Below are 12,567 nucleotides of genomic sequence, written 5' to 3'. Positions count from 1 at the left end.
CCTGACTTTTGGAAAATGTTCATTATTTTGATCAAATGAAATAATATTAGCACAGTGCCTGGCACAGAGTAGATGTCATATATTTGTTGACTATTATTGTTACTTTTTTTTTTTGGCGGGGCAATGAGGGTTAAGTGACTTGCCCAAGGTCACACAGCTAGTGTCAAGTGTCTGAGGCCGGATCTTCACTCAGGTCCTCCTATATCCAGGGCTGGTGCTCTATCCACTGTGCCACCTAGCTGCCCCCTAAATCTGACCTCATTAAAAAAAATTAAAGAATGCAAAGGGTATGTGTGTGTGGGTGTGGTGTGTATGTGTGTTTGTGAGCATGCCTGCATGCACACATGTGTGCTTTCTATAGCTAGACTTTGGAGAAGTAGCTCTAGGAGCACTAACTCACATTCATCTAACTGTTTGTAGGGTACAAAGCTCTTTCCTCACAATACCATGTTCAATTCTGGGTACCACATCTTGGCAGGACCTTTGCCCCCAATTGTCTCATAAAAAAAGTAACTGGGGGCTCTCTAGTGGAGTGGCCTCCCTCCACTGACCAATGATGGACAACCCCTTCTTTTTTTTTTTTTTTTTTGGTTGGGCAGTTAGGGTTAAGTGACTTGCCCAAGGTCACACAGCTAGTACATGTTAAGTGCTTGAGGCCAGATTTGAACTCAGGTCCTCCTGACTCCAGGGCCGGTGCTCTATCTACTGCACCACCTAGCTGCCCCTGGACAACCCCTTCTTGGGCATCTGCTTGTCCAAGGGTCCTTGACCTTATTGGCTTCAGGGCCTCTGGCGGTATGGTCAAGTCTATGGAACCTTCTCACAATCAAAGTTTTAAATAATTAGAGGAAATGAAAACATTCATTTAGAAGTTAGTGAAAATAAGGAGGGGAATTTTTTCTCATCCAATTTCATCGACCCCCTGAAATCTACCCACAGGTCCTTTGGAGGTTTGTACATCCCAGGTTCAGAACACTTTTTTAGAGGAAATCTTTGGTCATAATTGAATTGAACTAGACGGCACCTGTGGGCATTTCCAGTTCCGAGGCCCTATGATTTTGTGATGTGCTAATGAAGTAAGTCAGATTATCAGCATTGATTAAGTGCCTCCTATATGCCAAGCACTGTGCTAAGTGCTAGGATACAACTGCCACTAGGCACTTGAAAATATGGAAGTAACTTAAATATTCTTCCTGTTCTCTCATCTATTGTATCCTTTTTTAAAAATGGATTTTAAGTTCCAAATTTCCTCCCTTTCTCATCTATTGAGAAAGCAAGAAAAACAAAAGCAGTTCAACGTTTATGGCCAAACAAAGCCAACTCCTGCATTTGCCATGTACTTTGAGAAATCCATCAGCTAACAGTCCTCTGGAATTGTGGTTGGTCATTGTGTTAATGAGAGTTCCTAAGTCAGAGTTGTTTGTTGTTTTTTTGGTTTTGGGGTTTTTTTTGGGGGGGGTTTTGGTTTTGTTTTTTTTTTGCAGGGCAATGGGGGTTAAGTGACTTGCCCAGGGTCACCCAGCTAGTAAGTGTCAAGTGTCTGAGGCCAGATTTGAACTCAGGTCCTCCTGAATCCAGGGCCAGAGCTCTATCCACTGTGCCACCTAGAGCTGCCCAAGAGTTGTTTGTCTTTATAATATTGTTATTATCATATGAATCCTTCTCCTTATCATGCTTACCTCATTTTACATCAGCTTATATAAGTCATCAGCTCATATAAGCCCCTCAGAAAGGGCTGCTATAAATATTTTTGTACATATTGGTCCTTTTCTTATTTCTTTGATCTCTTTGGCATCTAGACCTAGTAGCGATATTGCTGGGTCAAAAAGTAGTGCAGTTCATTAGTTTTTCTGGGAATGGTTTCAAATTGCTTTCCTGAATTGTTGGACAAGTCCATAGCTTCACCAACAGTGTAGAAATATACCTGTTTTCCCATAGCTTCTCTAGCATGTATCATTTGCCCTTTTTAAAATTAACTTTGCCAGGCTGAGTGTGAGATAGTTACTTCAGAATTGTTTTAATTTGCATTTCTCTAATTTTATAGACCATTTTTTTTCATATAGCTATCGTTAGCTTATAGTCCTTCCTCTGAAAACTGTCTACATTCTTTAAAGATTTATCAATTGGAAAATGGCTTTCATTCTTATAAATTTGATTTAGTTCCCTAAATCTTAGAAATGTGACCTTTATCAGAGAAACCTGCTGCAAGTATTTCCCCCTCAATTTCCTGCTTCTCTTCTGATTTTAGCTTCATTGGTTTTGCTTGTGTGAACCCTTTTAATTTTATGTAATCAGAATTATTCATTTTCTGTCCTGTGAAGCTTTCTCTTGTTTCATTATGAATTCTTCTTGTATCTATAGTTCTGAAGGGTAATTTCTTCTATCCTCCTCTAATTTGTTGATGTCACCCTTAATATTCTAAATCATGTACCTGTTTTGAATTATTTTGGTATCGAGTGTGAGATGCTGCTCTGTACCCAGTCCAGTTTTGTCAGATAGAGACTTCTTGCCTCGATAGCTGGAATCTTTGGGTTCATTGAGCACTACATTACTGTTCTCATAGTATATTGTGTACCTCATCTGTTTCATTGAGCACCCTTTCCGTTGCTTACCCAGTATCAAGTTGTTTCGATGATTATGGCTTTGTGGCATCGTTTGAGGTCTGACACCACTAGGCCCCCTTCCTTTCCACTTTTAAAACAATCATATCCTTTCTTTGTGGATAATATGGAGGCAGACTTCTTCCCAGACTGATCCCGACTTTTTAATGAGTGGCTCCTGAACAATAAGGAGACTATATTACGGAAGCTCAGAGTTCGTGCAATCTCAGAGCTAGAGCTGAAAGGGATCTTGGAGGCCATGTAGCCCAGCCCCTGCATTTGACAGACGAGTAAATTGAGGCTCAGTGTGCCTCACCAAAGATCACGTGGGCATGAGTGGCACCATTTACATCAGGAAGCAGACATGATGACATCAGGTTCCCAGCGGTGCTGTGAGGGAGATTATGTGAGTGTTATTTTATAACTCATCACGAAGCATTTATTAAGAGCTTTCTCTGAGTGCTGGGGACACAAAGGAAGGACAAAACCAGTCTCAGCCCTCCAGGACCTCCCACCCTAATGGCAGAGGGAATGCACAAAGTCTTCTCAGAGAATTGGAGGAGTTGAATTTTTAAAAACTATTATTTTATTTTTCTTTTTGGTGAGGCAGTGGGGGTTAAGTGACTTGGCCAGGGTCACATAGCTAGTAAGTGTCAAGTGTCTGAGGCTGGATTTGAACTCAGGTCCTCCTGACTCCAGGGCCAGTGCTCTATCCACTGCGCCACCTAGCTGCCCCGACGAGTTGAATTTTGATCCCAGGGCTTTGGGGGACCAGTCTGGTGTCCATGCCATAATTATATGTATATACACAGTTGTACTTTATGGGAAATTAACAGCAAATCCTTATAGGTTTAACCTTTCTTCATCTGGCATCTCCCAATTCTGTTATCTTTCCAAAGGGATGGAGCAGGTGGCCTTCTGAAGTCCTCTATGATCTGTGATATAAGAAACCTATCACTTAACTAACTCCTCAATAGATTGTTAGCTCAGTGAGGGCAGGGATTATATCTGACTGCAGCACTTAGCACGGTGTCTAGCACATAGTACTTAATAAATGATTATTGATGGATGGGCGGATGGATGGATTCTTTTGGCCTCATATCTAAGACTGTTCGAGGGTCTGGGAGGAATGGGTGGTCTCGAGGTTTAAATTTCCGCTCTCCTTCATAAAGCCTTGGCCTCACATGTGACCTTTGGACTGGCTAACTATGGAGTTTCTCACCTTTCGGCCCAATTTCACACTAGGATCAAGCAGTCAGGCCTGAAGCTGCGGTTCTGCACGAATGAATCCCAGAAGTCTCGGGAGAAGTTTGTGGGATTGCTTCAGCGTTTGGGATTTGACATCTCGGTGGACGAAGTCACGGCTCCTGCCCCGGCCGCTTGCCAGGTTCTGAAGCAGCGAGGCCTCCAGCCCTATTTGCTTGTTCATGATGGTAAGACCCATCCCTTTTCCCCTAAACCCCAAGGAGTTAAAGGTGACCCTTCCTTAGGCGAGGGTGGGTTTATTCTGGGCAGCCCAGATTGCAGCCCACCCTGGCAGCCCACAGAAGAGTTTTATGGAGGTCCTTCTGGGACTCCAAGAAATGACCCCTCTTCAGTGAGACTCAGTGGGGATCTGCCATTGTGGCTCCCCAGAGGAAACATCTCAAGTCAATATTTTAACTTAATTTTGTCTCTGTCAACTTATCTGTCCATCCATCTGTCTGTCTGTCTTGTCTATCCATCCATCCATCCATCAACTATCTATTATCCATTCATCGTCCAAGGTCCACAATCCCTTGCAATAAGAGGCTTGGGAAATTGTGGAGCTATCCGTGTCTTCATTCTCCCCTTTCTTACTAACTCCTGTTCACCTCAGTTTCCTCATCTGTAAGATGGGGATAATGACAGCACCTGCCTCTCAGGGTGGTTATGAGTATGAAATGAGACAATTACAGTAAAGTGTCCGGTACATAGTAAGTGCCTTGTGAATGTTAGTTATTTTTTTTTTGTTTGTTTGTTTTGTTTTGTTTTGTTTTTTTAGTGAGGCAATTGGGGTTAAGTGACTTGCCCAGGGTCACATAGCTAGTAAGTGTGTGTTAAGTGTCTGAGGCCGGATTTGAACTCAGGTACTCCTGACTCCAGGGCCAGCCAGTGCTCTATCCACTGCGCCACCTAGCTGCCCCCGTGAATGTTAGTTATTGATGATGATGAAGACAACCACCATAGGTTGAAAGGAGACCAGACTTAAGTAGCCTGTGAGCTTGGGTTCTGACATTGACTCACTTGTTCATAGTATAGGAGGCCCTTGTGACCCTAGGGCTGGCAGGGAGGAGAAGGGGAGAGAATAAGCATTTATTTAGCAGTGGGATAAGTGCCTTTTTTTAAAAAAGAATTATTTTTATCTCCTTTGATCCTCACAACAACCCTGTGAGGCAGGTGCTCTTATTTCCATTTTATAGATGAAGAAACAGAAGTTAAATGACCTGTCCAGGGTCATACAGTATCCAAAGTAGGATTTTAACTCAGGTCTCCCTAATTCCAGGCATAGTGCTCGATCCTTTCCCCATGCCACCACTCATCTCTAGGTAGCTGGGCTGAAGGGCCCTCAGAAGCCCCTCATCTTCCTCCCTCATTTGCAGGGGAGACACACATTTTCCCAGGGTCACACGGGGTAGTAAGCATCAGAGGGGAACTTTGAACCCAGAGCCTTTGACTCCCAAGCTAGTGCTCTATCTATTATACATTAAATGCGATGGTGCCTTGGAGGTCACAAGGAAATGCTTAAAAGAGAAAAAAGAATTCTCCATAGAAAATTAAGAAAAATTCGTTCCTTTGAGGTTTTTTGCTTTTTTCATAATGGCTAGTGATATAGGAATCGTGAATTATATTTGTGAATCCAGAGGAAAAAAGGAGCCATCTCTGAATTTTGGTTCTGTGTGAGGACATGTTTTTCATGCTCAGAAATCAGAGTGGGATCATGACAGAAGGACTTGGTCAAGTTTGGCCCTGTGCATGATTCTGTAACTTGGAGGAAGATGGTCTAATTTTTATCTAAAAACATTTTTTTTTGAGGAAAGCAGATAGAACAGGGTTGCCTTGTACCTTCTGCATATTTTAAGAGAATGACATTTAGCAGTGCTTGAGAATTCCAGATATTTTCTGTCTCGCCCCTGGCTCCTGCCCAGCCCCCCAGGCTTTTGATTTGCCTCTGTTTTGTTTTGTTTTTTTTGGTGAGGCAATTGGGGTTAAGTGACTTGCCCAAGGTCACACAGCTAGTAAGTGTTAAGTGTCTGAGGCTGGCTTTGAACTCAGGTCCTCCTGACTCCAGGGTCAGTGCTCTATCCACTGTGCCACCTAGCTGCCTCCTCTCTGTTTTCATTTTAAAATAACTTGTGTAGCCCCAGAAAATCTTTCCTGGGCTGTTCCCAAGCCCTGGGTTTTCGATGGAGACAAGAGGCACAAATGGAAGGACCTGAATAGGTCATTAACAGCCCTTCCACCCAATTATGGGAGGCCAGTCTTTAGTCCCTTAGGTTTATTGAGAACCCTTCCTTAGTAATGCAAGCACTGGTTGAATGCACTTCTATAAGGAAGGCTGGAATTTGGTTTCTCCAAAAGGAAGAGGGGAAGGTTTCTCAGTTCTCTAAGTGTATTTTTTTGGGGGGGGCAGGGCAATGGGGGTTAAGTGACTTGCCCAGGGTCACACAGCTAGTAAGTGTCAAGTGTCTGAGGCCAGATTTGAACTCAGGTCCTCCTGAATCCAGGGTTGGTACTTTATCCACTATGCCACCTAGCCTAGTATTATAACAACAACAGCCTAACAGAGAATATGCACACAACAACAACAGTATTCACTAAAGTATATATTCACATACTCTATTACAATGTATTGTCCATATTGTACGGGTGAGAGAATACAGTGGCCCTCTCTCAATGGCGATCCCAGGGACAAAGGAAGCTTTATTTTCGTACAAAGTGCTTTGCCAATGACCTTTGGTTTCTCAGGGTCGATTGATCCACTGTAAATTTTGTTTGAGAGTCAGTCATTGCTTCAGCTGCAAATGTCAGTGACTCAAACCTTTTTGGGCTGTTAGAAGCTCATGAAGAGGCCCTGGGTCACATGCTAGGCTATGCTCACCTTGGCCATCACCAGTCATCAGGCTGAGTTATGTGTGAAGAGACATTCTTAAAGTTCAAATGAAACTGCCTTTACCCCCAAGTAATTCAGTTTCCCAAATGTGAATCTAGAATCTGAGCTCCTACAGCTGGAAGGGAATTCAGAGGTCATCTGGTCTAGGCCTTTCCTTTTACAGATCAGGAAACTGAGGCCCAGAGAAGGGAAACTTCTTGTCCAAAGCTACATATACACTCATAGCTCTAGACAAAGAAGGGCCCTCAGAATTCACCTCTCTGATTTTGCAGAAGATGACACTGAGGTTCTAGATAGTGCTGCCATCTTTGTGCTTTCAAAGAAACTCTTAACTTCCTTGAATTAGCCAGGAGCAAATCCAGTTACCAGGACATCTGGTATTAGAAACTGGCCTCCATTTGTTTTTTTAACCCCAGGAGATAGATTGAATTTTACCCCATTGTGTACAGAAGTGCCTTTGTTCTGTGAGTCGAAGGACTTTGGGGGGATTCTGATGGTTTCATCAGCATGTCATCTGATAGAAGTGTTAGAACACACAGACCCCTGGGGCACCCCACTGAAGACCCACATTGCCACAGACCTAGTGGTGGTCACTCTGGGTCTGCTCATTCCCCCAGCTCTGATTCTCCTTAATTGTGTCCTTGTCCAGCCGCCCTCTCTTTATCCTCTTCCCAGGAGCAGCCTGAGGCTCTTTGTCCAGCGCTTCGCTAACGTTTCACCAAACTCTATTTGGGGCCTTCCCTTGTCGTACCTAGCAGTAAATGAGGTGAGCCTAGCACACCCCGCTCTTGGGGAAGCTGGGCTGACTCTGTGATGGTTGCTTCCTTTTCTAGGTATTCACTGACCATCCCTTTATTGAGAATGCATTCTAGATAGGAATCCACCCCAGGCTCTTAGAGATCAGTGCCGTCTTGTAGGGAGACTGCCTCGAATTTCTGCCGTCTTCCAGAACTGTTGGGCAGTGGCCATTGGAAGTTGCCACCCAAACTTGAGCCCCGCCCCGCCATGTGCCAAATGCTGACTTCTGTCTCTGTCTGGCCTGTGATTTGGCTTTTCTGATAGTGTCTGAGGTCCCTGAAAGGAGGAGAAGGGGCCGTGTTTGAAGCTGGTGGCCTGTCAGTGCTGGCCTCTTCCTCTCCAGACCAGCCCCTCTTTTCTGCTTCCAGATGTCCGCTCTGAATTTGACAAGATGGACACCTCGAATCCAAACTGCGTCGTCATTGCAGATGCAGGGGAGGGCTTCTCTTACCAGAATCTGAATGAGGCGTTCCGAGTCCTTGTCAGCCTGGAAAATCCGGTGCTTTTATCCCTGGGAAAAGGGTAAGTTGACTCAAGGTGTTTCGGAGAGTTATTAATGAGAGATAGCAAACAAGCCTCCAAGCTAGGAAGAGCGGGGTTCAAATCTCACTTCCAACCCAAACTGGCTGTGTGACCCTGGCCAAGTCCCTTAACCTCCCTGTTCTCTAGACAGCTCTCTTAGACTGTTCATGGCAAAGCTGGTGCCAAATCACATTGGAGTTTTCTCTGCCATTTTAATCTCAGGTTAAGTCCCTAGACCTAAAAATGTGTAATCACCGATTTCTTTTATTTGTGGTCTGGAGTGGCCTTTGGGGCTTTGGGCGAAGGGAGAGGGGAAGACAGAGATAGGGAGGGAGGGGAGAAGGGGGGCAAAGAGAGAGGTAGAGAGGAGGAGGAAGAGGAGGGAGAAAGAGGCAGAATTTTTTCTTGCCCTTTTTCAATTATCTTCTGAAACAAAAACATTGGCCCCCCCCCCACCCCAAGCACTCAAGCTGCCCAGCCTCTAGCCTAGCCTGAGAGCTGCACCAACAGCGACTCACGTCTCTCCATTCTAAAGGATGAGCAGGAAGATGGACCCTTGGCCCCTCCCTCTGAGGGGCTCTTGTAGCCCAAGCTGACGGTCTTGAAAAGCTGGGATCGACTCGTTTCTGTGATTAAAAGGCCCCCTTCACCCCAGAACTGAACAGCCCGTCATGGCTATGATGACCCTGACCAACTGCCCTCCATCTCTAAGACTCTAAGCTGCAGATTCTTGGGCTTATGGGCTGAGTCGATGTTGAGGTCACTCTGATTTCATGAGTGTAGGGAACTCCTAGGTGTGGAAAGTACCTCCACTTATGCAGATTGGTTCCTCGTCTGCCCCTAACAGTCTTAGTAAGTTAGCCAGGTCCTGAAGTTGCTGAGGGTCACACAGCTAGTTAGTGCCTGAGGCCGGGCTTCAATCCAGCCCTTTCTGACTCCAAGACCGGTCTTCTCTCTCCCTCTACCAATCTGCTCAGTGTGGGCACAGAACCTCTGAATTTGGGTCTTCTGAATTATTTTATTGATTATTTCATTGATTATTTTATTTCCTCTATTGAGAATCCTTCTCATTCTGATGCCTCATTCTGACCCACGGTGTGGTAGCGGGTGTTTTTGCCTTTCTTTGTATCTCCAGAGCCTAGCATTGATGCTGACATAAATAAGGGCTTCATAAATGCTTGTTGACTGGCTGACTGACCTGGAAAGGCCTTGGGTATAAGTTTGATGAGTGACTATAGAGTTTTTTTGTCTAAGGACCACCTTAGCCCAGAGGATCTAGCCCCAGCTTAGGAATTTCCTGGTTTTAACCAATCCAGAAAACCATTTACCAAGTCATTGGGGATTGTGAGGGACATTGGTGGAGAGCGAGGAGGCCTAGAATGGTGGGTTCTTGGAGAGCTGAGAGTTCCAAGGGACCTTAGAGGTGACCTAATCCCTCCTGCACCACCCAGAATCTGACCAGGGACACCCGGCTTCTTCTTGTATACCCCCGTGACAAGGGGCTCACTACCAGGCAGACTCTTCCCCCATTCTTATTTTCAGGAAGTTCTGTCCATTGGGCTGAGGCTGACCTCCCTGGAGCTCCCACCCTGTACCTTTAATCTGCTTTGTGGGAAACACAATCAGTGTTTACTCTTGAAATGGAGAACACAAGTCTTTGAATCTCTGCCTCAATGGGCACCACGTATCCAGTCATTTCCCATTGAGTGTGTTCCCCCCAAATCCAGAAAGTCATCAATGGCATGACTATAAATCATTAGTGGTAAGAAGCCTGCTGGGATGATGGGCATTGTATTTGGAGTCTGGGGAGCCAGCTACGGGTCCAGCCCACGCCCTTCTGAGCTGTGGGCACAGGGATTGAATGATGACAAAACCAGATGGTAGGTGACAGCAAGTGTTTATAAAGGGCTTGAGGGTTTTTCAAGCATTTTACAGGCTTTCTTATTTGATCTTTCTGAGCCTCAGTTTCCCCATTTGTAAAATCTTTATACAGCCCAGGATGATGAGGAAAGGGCTTGACAAAACCTTTCAGCTCTAGAAATGGGAGTTTCAGTTTGTTCTTCTGTATTGAGAGCAGCCCCAATTAAAACAGAGGCAGGCTGTCTTTTGGTGCATGAATGGGTTAGGTTTGGTCTCAGCTTCTCCACTCCTCATACACAAAGTCAGATTGGAGTAAGAAATCTCTGAGGACTCACTCATCTGCCTCTGTAGCCTGTGTCTTTCTGTGTTTTAGCTTTGGGAGGCAGTGTGGTTGGCGGGGGTGGGGGGGGTGCTGGTCTTGAGGTGGAGAAGGCCTGAGTTCTTTTTTTTTTTTTTTAGTGAGGCAATTGGGGTTAAGTGACTTGCCCAGGGTCACACAGCTAGTAAGTGTGTGTTAAGTGTCTGAGGCCAGATTTGAACTCAGGTACTCCTGACTCCAGGGCCAGTGCTCTATCCACTGCACCACCTAGCTGCCCCCTGAAGGCTTGAGTTCTGATCCTGCCTCAGACACTAGCTGTGTGACCCTGGGCAAGTCAACCTCTATCTGCCTTGGTTTCTTCATCTATAAATTGGGGACCATAATAGCCCCTACGTGCCAGGGTTGTTGTGAGGCTCAAATGAGATCATATTCGTGAAGGGCTTTGCAAACACTTGGGCACCATTATTATTGTGCTGATGGCTTTTGAGGAATGCAGTAATGATTGGAAATAACCCCTTCTGCCTATGTGCTCAAAACCAGGGGAGGGAAGCTGGCAAAGACGATGGGGAGATGGTAAGGTTGGTTAGAAAACATGTGCCCTGCCCACACCCACTCAGGGCAGACCTGTGTAGCTGCCCCGGCTGGCCAAGGCCACCTACCCTCTAGCAGTGGCAGCTCCCAGGCACCTCCTGGAGAGGGAGTGATTTACATTTAGCATCTGTTTGGGCCTGAGAGGGGGAATTGGCTTTGTAATTTCCTCTGTCACGCCACTGTCAGAAAATTAAGCTGTTTACGCCATAGACCATAGAAGGTTAATGGCTGTTTGGGGAAAGGTCAAGTGGTCATTTTAGAGAGAGGCCCCGCTGTATAATCGGAAACGGCAGCAGAATAAAGCATAAAATCGCATCTGACTGTTCCCAGCCCCCTTGGCAGCCACCGTGGCAGGCAGAGAGATAAGCGGCTGGGCAGACAGACAGGAGGACTGGCAGACAGACAGCTAGGTAGATGGGTGGACAGACCCACTGAGCTGCTTCTCTTCAAAAAGCTGCCCATCTGAATTCTTTTTCTAAGAAAGGACAAAGCCGCTCAGTGGGCTTCTGAGCTTCAGGCATAGCCTAGATCTGGTAAAAAATGAAAGGAAATCCTTTTATTTACTTTGTATTGGGAAATGTTTTCAGTGTTCACGTGGCCCCAAGATGGTTTTATTTCTTTGGATAACTAAAAAATCAAGAGAAATCCCAGGCAGGGTAAGAAGTAAAACTAAACAAAAGCAAGCCAGCAGCTTCCAGTTTTCTATAAAAACGTAAATGTTAAAATGACTAATTTGGGGGGGAGACCTTGACTTAGCTTTTCCCTAATATAGCAAGGCCATCCCACCCCACCCCTAACTCCCGAAGTCCTGGTCCCGAGGGTGCTGAGGCATGGCGGATAAAGTGATTCGTTTTTTAACTGAGATAAGAATTTTTCTGGGTTTTTTTTTTTTTTCCCTCTGAGGCAGAGGCTGAAGATTTTGTCTTTGGGTTTTGGAATCAGCCATGGTGTGAGATTCTTGTCCCCTCTGGAGCGTGTGATGCAGCACTCCCTGGCCAGGCCAAAAGCCTTCTTTGCAGAGAGCAGGCAGGGCTGCCAGAGGCTGGCCTCCTGCTCCCCAAAGGGTCATCCTTTCTTCTTTTTTTTTTTTTTTTTTGGTGAGGCAATTGGGGTTAAGTGACTTGTCCAGGGTCACACAGCTAGTAAGTGTCAAGTGTCTGAGGTTGGATTTGAACTCAGGTCCTCCTGAATCCAGGGCCGGTGCTCTATCCACTGTGCCACCCAGCTGCCCCCGGGTCATCCTTTCTTAAGCACCCCTGGAAGTAGCTGCTCATCCAGCGCCTCATGAGGGGGAGCCCACCCCACTTGGACACCATTTTTATCATTAGGAATTTTCCCTTCTTTCCCACTGTATGCTGCCTCTGTAGCTTCCCCAAAGCTGTGAGATCTGCCCTCTGGGCCAGGCTGAACATGGCTAATCCCTTTTCCACATGACAACCTTTCAAATACTTCTTGGCAGCCATCCTGCCTCCCCCTCCCCCTTCAAAGCCTTGCACAACCTTCCATCCTCATTGGACTCTACTCTGTCCCCTACACTCTGTCTTCTCTTCCTTCATAACACGTCATATCCCATTGTTCTGTTTTTGCCCTGTCTGTTCCCCATGCCTAGAAAGCATTCCCTGCTTACCTTCACCTCTCATCATCCCTGTCATCCTTAAAGGCACAGTGTGGGTTCCTCCTCTTCCACACCAAGCGTTTCGTGATCCCGACTGATAGTGTCTGCCTTCCCAGACTACCCTGTATCT

General features: G+C 45.8%; 1 protein-coding gene across 5 annotated transcripts in view; it reads left to right on the top strand.

The window, feature by feature from the left end:
- The window catches only part of LOC122741704 (phospholysine phosphohistidine inorganic pyrophosphate phosphatase), a 207,947-nt gene that overhangs the window by 17,267 nt on the left and 178,113 nt on the right, over positions 1-12,567 (top strand). For all 5 annotated transcript variants that reach the window (XM_043985421.1, XM_043985422.1, XM_043985424.1 and 2 more), the window contains exons 2-3: positions 3,846-4,033; positions 7,899-8,052. In XM_043985421.1, coding sequence (XP_043841356.1) covers positions 3,846-4,033; positions 7,899-8,052 — 342 coding nt within the window. The remainder of the gene's footprint in view (positions 1-3,845; positions 4,034-7,898; positions 8,053-12,567) is intronic.

The sequence above is a fragment of the Dromiciops gliroides genome, chromosome 2, assembly GCF_019393635.1.
Source record: "Dromiciops gliroides isolate mDroGli1 chromosome 2, mDroGli1.pri, whole genome shotgun sequence".
In the NCBI taxonomy this organism is placed as follows: domain Eukaryota; kingdom Metazoa; phylum Chordata; class Mammalia; order Microbiotheria; family Microbiotheriidae; genus Dromiciops; species Dromiciops gliroides.
The sequence above is the reverse complement of the archived record's forward strand: the minus strand, read 5'-3'. Positions and strand labels throughout refer to the sequence as shown.